We start from the raw sequence: 8,142 nt of genomic DNA on the forward strand, positions 1-8,142 counted from the left end.
AGGATCCAGTCAAAATCAATAGATTGTATGTAGATTCAAATTTTTTGTATGTAGATTCATGACTCCAAAATAGATTATATTTCATGGCTGCAGATAAAATAGTGCCCTCTAGATGATCCTAGTCGGGTCAGATTTTGGCAGCAATCCTAAAATTTGGACAAAGTATACTAAAATTCGAACAATCCTCAGCATTTTAGCAAGTTGATATAACAACATAGAGTGAATACTTTCCAACCATGGCGATTTGTAATGTTCAAATTTGGTGTGAACAAAAATGAGTGCTACTCAGATCAAAGATGTTGGTGTATAAAATGACAGTTAATCTCTGTGTGCTTTGTCTATTCATGGAAAAGGAGATTGGATGCAATTTGCAACATATATGGATTATCATAAAAGAGTTGCATTGGTTGAGGGTGAGAAACTTCAAGATCATGAAGAAGAGCCTTCAACCATGACTACTCACTAGTAGCAGCCACCATTGATCTATATTTTAGCCTAGGAACAAGAGCAAAATAGCATGGTTTCTTTCTTAGCCTTCCCAGAAATGGGAGACGAATCAAACAAGGTGAAATTATCAATGGTGTAGGAGCAAGTCATGGGGGAACTAGCCCGATCAGATTATGCTTTTAACAGTTAAATTACTAGTGGAAGAAAGAAATATACCTTTGCCCGAGAAAGATCAAAGACATTAAGAACTCATATGGCAGCATCATAATATGGCTTTCTCGAGTCAAACACAAATTGACTCAAAATATGAAGTCATTTAGTAGTTGGATCAATAAGACACCTTACCAACCTCCGATATTGAGATGGATTAACAAGTAGGTCTCTGGAACCATTGGCGAGTTTTAGTTGCTGCCCAAGTGGAAAAGTAGAAGGTTTGGCTCCAAAGGTTCCCATTTCAATGAGAATATCAAAGGTACACATGCTGACAATAAGAAGAGCCTGCCACCTCTAAAACAAGCATATCTGAGAGTGCCAAGGCCTTTAATGTAAAAGCATTGATCAAGATGTAGCTTCAGCGAAGTAATACAAGAAGGATCATTCCTGATTAGGGATGGCAATGGATAGAATTTGGATAGGATATTGTACTATCCATCTCTAAATCTGAACTTAATACCCTATATCCAAACCCTACTCGATAGCTGATCGGATAAAAAAAAAGATACCCATCCTCATACCCAATGGATTCGGAGATATCTATGAATAACCTATTTCCCCATACCCATCCCATATCCAAAAAAATAAACAATCGAAATAATTTTATGCATATTATCAATCAAAACAGAATTACCAATTTAATATAGAATGTAATTTATAAGTCCAAATTTATATAAATCAAATATAAAAAAAATTATAATTCAATATAGAATAAAATCATTAAATCTATTATTGTATCTATAAAAATTCAGTATAGTACTGAAAAAGTAGTGAACTTGAATATCAAATTTTCAAATAATTCTACGAAGTGACAACTACAACTTCATAAGTTACTTAGCTACAACATGTAATGAGAATATTTTACTTTCAATTTTTTACTTTAGAACCAAAACTACTAATTATTTTTATTATAAAATATATGTTAATGATTATATAGTGTAGAAATAGTTATTTGTTCGATTCAATTGCTTTATTGGCTTGGTTGACATATACTTGATGTATTTTTTTAATTTTAAACTTAATTTTCATGGGATGAATTAAAGATAAATCATTATTATGGGATGAATTGGAATTATCTATTTGAAGACAAAACCATAATGAAAAAAAAATTATTATTATTATTATTGATATTTTGAACAAATCTATATTTCTCATTTTATAAAAATGGAAAGGTATTATTTTTAAATAAAATAAATAAGGATGGCAATGGGTAAGATTTGGATCGGGTATTGTACTACCCATCTCTAAATTCGAACTTAATACCCTATACCCAAACCCTACTCGATATCCGATCGGATAAGAAAAGAGACACCCATCCCCATATCCAACTGGTTCGAAAATATCTACGGATAACTCATTTTTCCATACCCAACTCATATCCACCCCATGTCTATCCTATACCTAAAAAAAATAAACAACTAAAATAATTTTATATATATAATCAATCAAAACAAAATTACCAATTCAACATAGAATATAATTTATAAGTCCAGATTTATAGAAATCAAATATAGAAATAGAATTACAATTCAATATAAAATATATAAATAATCAAAATAATTTTATGTATATTATCAACCAAAATAGAATTACTAAAACAGAATTATAAACATATATATTTGGATATGGATACGGGTATTACCCATACCCGTAGGTTCGGATCAGGTTCGGATTCGGATTTGAGTAGAAAACAGTACTACTCATACTCTATCCATACCAATACTACAGTTTTTCAGTTTTACCCAAATCCGAATCCAAACCCGGTCAAACTCTATTTTTCGGGTTTGATCGACTTTGAGTAAGGTGCATACCCATCAGATCGGGTAGATTTTGCCATCTCTAAAAACAAGACTATCTCTATTAGGACTTATTCAAAAAGATAAAAAATTCAAAATTATAAATTTTTAAGATATAAAAATATCAATTGTCTTATTCTACAATAAAAAATATTAAGTGAAAAAGAAGCTTGAGATATTAAAAGATAATGAGAATAAAGAAAAAAATATACAAATATAATTCAATAATTGATGAAATTAATATAATTACCACATTAACTATAAATTATATATATATATGATTTCTCTCTCTCTCTCTCTCTCTCTCTCTCTCTCTCTCTCTCTATATATATATATATATATATATATATATATATATATATGAGTTTGGATTCGGATATTATTCATATCCATAGGTTTGAGTCGGAGATTCAGATTTGAATAGAAAATAACACTACTCATACTCTATCCATATCCGTATTATAATTTTTGGATTTTTCTCAAATCCGAACCTAAACCCGATCAAATCCTATTTTTTGGATTTGACCGGATTTGGATATGATGCATACCCATTGGATCGGATCGATTTTACCATCCTTATTCTCGATTGTGGGGACATCATCAACATCATATTGCCATCCCTATTTTTGCTCACCATCATATTGACAGCTATATGCTATCATAACTTTGTAATTTTCACCAAGTCTCCTAATAGGAAAATTTTCAAATATTTTATTTGGTTAAACCAGTTTAGTAGATATAAATTTCTATTTTGGAAAAAGCAATGTTAATAATCAAAATGAATAATTCACATTCAAACATCCTCTATAAATAAAAAATAAAGGAGGCACACATAAAATTAATGATCTTTCAGAAATCTTATAATTTTTCTAGAAACCATAATAAAAATAGAAGCAGTCGTCTCAGAATGTCTTCATTTCCTTCTTGTTGGTTTCTCTTGCAAACTAATAAGATTGCTATGTACCATAAGATAAAAATATTACAATTTATTCACATTGGATTTCTCAGTTATTTAATTTTGATCATCAATTGCCAGCTTAAATTTGAGAACTTTATAAAGCTTTGCAATTGGCTTAATGTTCTTGAATGAAGCTTCATTTGAATTCATAATGCATTTATCCTTTAAGAGATCTGTCTCGGAAGATCCTGTCTCTTGATGCAGCATTGCATCTGCAAAAGTAAAGGAGATTTTTTTTCAGTAGTTTAGTGTTCAATATCTTGCAATATTAAGAGACTATGACAAATCCAGTTTAAAAACTTGAAAAGATCCATCCACTCATGTGATTTGAAACACATGTTCTGATGTAAATTAATAATTTTGAAACAAAGGAAACATATTATTGCGAAGCATATCAATAAAATTATTGTATATAGCTTCTCATATAAAAATATACTTCTATTTTAACTTCCAATAATGAAAACAAAAAGAAAGTTATTGGAAATGAATGTGCATAAAATTTAGCCTCCAAGCTGTAAAGAATGAAAAACTCATAAACATATTTAATTTAGTTTCTAGAATAACTGCTTAGTATTGACTCTAGTTACCATTACTCTCACATATATATGAAGACAACTATGAGAAACGGTTGAAATCATGCAACAATGGTGTCCATAAGTGCAGTAGTTACCACTTTCAGAGAACACAAAGCATGTTCCAATTGTTTCTTGGTACTCACCGACCTGTTGCATGGTAGAAATGATGTGAATTTTGGTCTCAGTCAGTAGTAATAAGATTAAGGAGGTAAGTTACAAACTAAAAATTAGTTAACAAACTAAAAAGTTCGGTTACATTTCAACTGACAAGAACTATACATTTGCTACATGCATGTATGATCCAAAAATGTATATGAAAATCACCGGCTTTACCATTTAAACACAGATATCCAATGTTTGTAACTGGTTGACATCTATGGACACCAGATAAATTGTATTTTTATGTCCTGAAAAATCAGCATAAGTGTGTTTGCAAGACATTGTTTCTCCAACAGGAATATGCGGACATGTGATTTTGTAAACTTCAAAATGGAGGGAAAAAAGCCTATTTACAGCTTCTCACAATTGCCTGCACACATACATGTGTTCCAAATACTGAAGGAGGTTATTGATATAAATACTCAACCTTAGAGGCAAGGCTGTAGATATTGCAATTCAGAGTCAATTAAATATTTACAACACATAAACATGGAAGGACACTAATCAACAACATAATTAAAAAAAGATATATAAAATTATTGATTACAGATCAATAAAATAGCAATAAGCACAAAATTGAGACTCACCATCCAATAGCAATATTGCAAGAATAACTGATCAAGACAAATTAAAACCACAACCACCAAACTCGTTCCAACTATTTAAGGTCAACCTTGTAGATCCAAGCAATAGATAAAGATGATTTTAGAAAAATAGATTAACATAAAGATAAAGATGCATTAAACAAGCAAGCACTCCAATTAACATCACATGCAAAAGTATGAAGGAAAGATTAATAGAAAAGGAAAAAGAGATAATTAGGACTTGCTATCCATTATGAACTACTGAAATACTAGTTAATGGCAACAAATTACAAGCACAACCACCAAACTTGCTCCATCTATTTAAGCACCACTTCATCTATCTAAGTATTTGTTTTTTTAATTTACAAAAGTAAATGAACAAATAAAACTGTAGTGCCTTATTTGCAACTTTAAAGATTAATAGATCCATAAATTGAACAAAATGGAAATAATGGATGCTAAAGATATGACCAAGGTATTGATAGATCTCCTTATGTCCAGGATGAGAAGTAAATGAGGCTATGAAGCATTCATAAATGTCTAGTACGACACCCTGCATATTAGTTGAGCATTCAGAAGGAAACAATGACTTAAAAAATGCCATCTGATAGCAGAATGTAAGACAATTAAATAAGCTTTAAATGAAACAAACAACATATGCAATGAATAAGCCCATAATTTCAACTCTTACCACAAAAATACCATTTCAGTGGATTATTAGTTTAGCTCATAACAGAAGCAAATCCTAGACCAAAGCAATATCTATAGCCCCGGCTGTTTCACATTACCAAACAGAGATGATGCAGACTATGTGAGTCCACCCTATCCCTACCCAAAAAGAGGTGGTGCACTGTGCGAATCCACCTAACCATATTCAGTATTTGCTACCAATCCTTCAAGCAGAAAAGAACAAAATCAAGGAGGAGACAACAAAGAGCAGGTGAGCCGCATGGGAATCAAAAGATGCACATGCCACACACCTAAACAGTGTCTCACATCCACAGCATGTAACTGGTGTTCTCCAAATGCATACCACCTGCTTTTCAACCAACAAAGGAAAAGAGGAAACAGAAGGCAGGTAGATAACAGTGGGAACTCTCAATCTTAAGATCCATGTTCCACACAGATAAACAGTGAGGCTACAATCCACATTGCATTTGATCTGTTTGTGGAAAAAAAAGGGTGTTAACAAGAAAGCAAGTTTAAGGCTACCATCCAGGTGTCTGAGTACAAGTGAGCGAGATAAGACTTAAGAAATTGGATGCTTAATCAGATTTTAGAATAAGATACTAAGAATGTTCAATTTCATTTTATAGAACCAAGTGCATTTCTTATACTCCAAGGTCATATGTAATTAGTATATTCCTCTAAAGTGATGACAGATTTTGTGATTCAAATGCTTACCAGTTTCAAGCGGTCGCCAATGACCAAAATCGGATTCAGAGTGTCCAAACCCTACATAAATGAAATGGGCACATTAGCTTCTTAAAAACATAAATAAATAAAATAGACACATACAAACAACAGATGCATTATATAAGGGCATACTTGTAGCAAATTGTCCTACATAGCCTAGTGGTTGCACCATTGCTCCCATGGACAATGGTCTGGGTTTGAATCTGGATGGTGTTGTTTCTCAAGTATTTGACCTAGGTAAATCTATGAGGTGGTGCTCATATCACAATACTCTAAATATTTGAGGCTTTAATGGTAATTGTCCAAAATTGCAGAAACAAAACCTCTAATTCAGATGCCAAGCACACACTTTTTCTAGAGCATGATTTGCTATGTTAAATGCTTTGGAAAAATTGATAAGTTTACTGCAAAATCTGACAAACTGAATTCTAGTGAATGACTAGTTTGAGCAAACATATTGCGTGCTACATCAATAAAAGGGAAATCATCCGCCAAAATTTTGAAGTTTGGCAAAAATAATTGTCAAGCATGAGATATACAAAACTCATATGCTATCACAACATGGCATTCCCATTCACCACAGAAAATTGACCTCTGGTAAAATATATTATAAATACTCACAGATAGGACATAGGGAGCATTGGCGGGAATATCACCGTGCACACAAACTTCATCCAAGTCAAGTAAGAGATATTCTTCTTCGCCCTCAACTTCTCTATTTTCTTCGAGGTTGCCTTCCATTAATTATACTCAAAATCTTATGCAAAATGCAATAGAGGACACCGTTTGCCTAACGATCTTAGGGAACAATCCGTGCACTTAAGTTGAGAAGATCCTAACACAATAATAAATTCGAAACATAAAGCATATGGACATTAGCAAGAACTACTTCCCTAACCAAAGATGTAAAATGATTTTCATTAGAGGAAAGGAGTGCTATTGAAAATGACACAACTTATTATGCAATATATAAAACATTTACAGCCTCGTTAGCTACAACATTTTAGTGACTGATTAGCGACAATACACCAGCTACATTCTGTAGAAGTGATTTTTTTTTTCAGTTGTGATTTCTAGAAATAATTAGATAGGGTAGGTTTTGTTTGTTAATTGGGAGTTCACCTCTTCTTTATTGTGTTTGCATTCCTAAATCCTTACTTAGGATACAAGTAGGATACTTCAATGAATCTGACAGCAGAGCTAGAAGAACTTCATTAAAGATTTATCATCAATCAAAGGAACTGGATTTTGTTTATTGGAATTCAAGTTTTCTACTATTTTTCTATTTATTACAAATATCCAAGTATTGTATCTTTGTCAAATTCCTAAAGTTTCAAAACATTCCCTTATATTTTGTTCTTGTCTCCAATGGATGAGTTTCAGGTCTTAGCCGTGGAGAACCCTGTGGGCAGTTGCAACTGTTAAGGTGTAATATTACAATCATAGTTTTTATGAAAACCAAACCAGCGAGCAACCTGGCCAGAGGTCCCAATTACTAGGATAGTGGTCCGACCACTTGGTCAATTGGTGAGATCATGATCTACCATACTACCTAGTACCGTCCAGTATGGGGCATACTATACCGTGTCAAGAGAAAATCGGCATGAAACTCCGTTTCAAGTTGATACAAGTTCCATACCGAGCCATACCGAAGCATACCAATCTATACTATAGAAGTACCAAGATAAAAATTGAGAAAAATAGTTTGGCAGGTATTGCATTACATGATAAATTTTGTACTATACTGCACCAAATTGGTAAGATATCGATACGGTATCTGGTACGAAGATAGCGGATCTTGGGTAGGACCATGTTACCTTTAAAATCACTAATAAATTCATAATTGTTAATGTGTGATACAGTTTCTCTATCGTAAGTTTCGACTAGATGGCAAGTCATGGATAAATCATTAAACCAAATCATCTATTATATGATAGATCCGATCAGCTCAAGTCTAATAGTGATTCTAAATAATTTTTTTTTCATCAATCACA

At 32.3% G+C, this 8,142-nt stretch overlaps 1 protein-coding gene across 1 annotated transcript; it reads right to left on the reverse strand.

Moving 5' to 3' along the window:
• Positions 1–3,356: 3,356 nt before the first annotated feature.
• LOC105032717 (uncharacterized) lies at positions 3,357–6,989 on the reverse strand. The gene is made up of 4 exons (XM_010907243.3): positions 6,770–6,989; positions 6,137–6,187; positions 4,085–4,136; positions 3,357–3,626 (listed from the first exon to the last, which is right to left on the reverse strand). The coding sequence occupies exons 1-4, from the start codon at positions 6,887–6,889 to the stop codon at positions 3,469–3,471; spliced, it is 381 nt and encodes a 126-aa protein (XP_010905545.1). The 5' UTR covers positions 6,890–6,989; the 3' UTR covers positions 3,357–3,468.
• Between the last annotated feature and the right edge of the window lie 1,153 nt (positions 6,990–8,142).

The sequence above is a fragment of the Elaeis guineensis genome, chromosome 5 (assembly GCF_000442705.2).
Source record: "Elaeis guineensis isolate ETL-2024a chromosome 5, EG11, whole genome shotgun sequence".
NCBI lineage: Eukaryota > Viridiplantae > Streptophyta > Magnoliopsida > Arecales > Arecaceae > Elaeis > Elaeis guineensis.

Coding starts and splice junctions, on each gene's coding strand:
- LOC105032717 (XM_010907243.3), bottom strand. CDS start 6,889: ATGGAAGGCAACCTCGAAGAAAATAGAGAAGTTGAGGGCGAAGAAGAA. Junction 6,188..6,769: donor ATGCTCCCTATGTCCTATCT/GTGAGTATTTAT, acceptor TCATTTATGTAG/GGTTTGGACACTCTGAATCC. Junction 3,627..4,084: donor CTTTGTGTTCTCTGAAAGTG/GTAACTACTGCA, acceptor TTACTTTTGCAG/ATGCAATGCTGCATCAAGAG.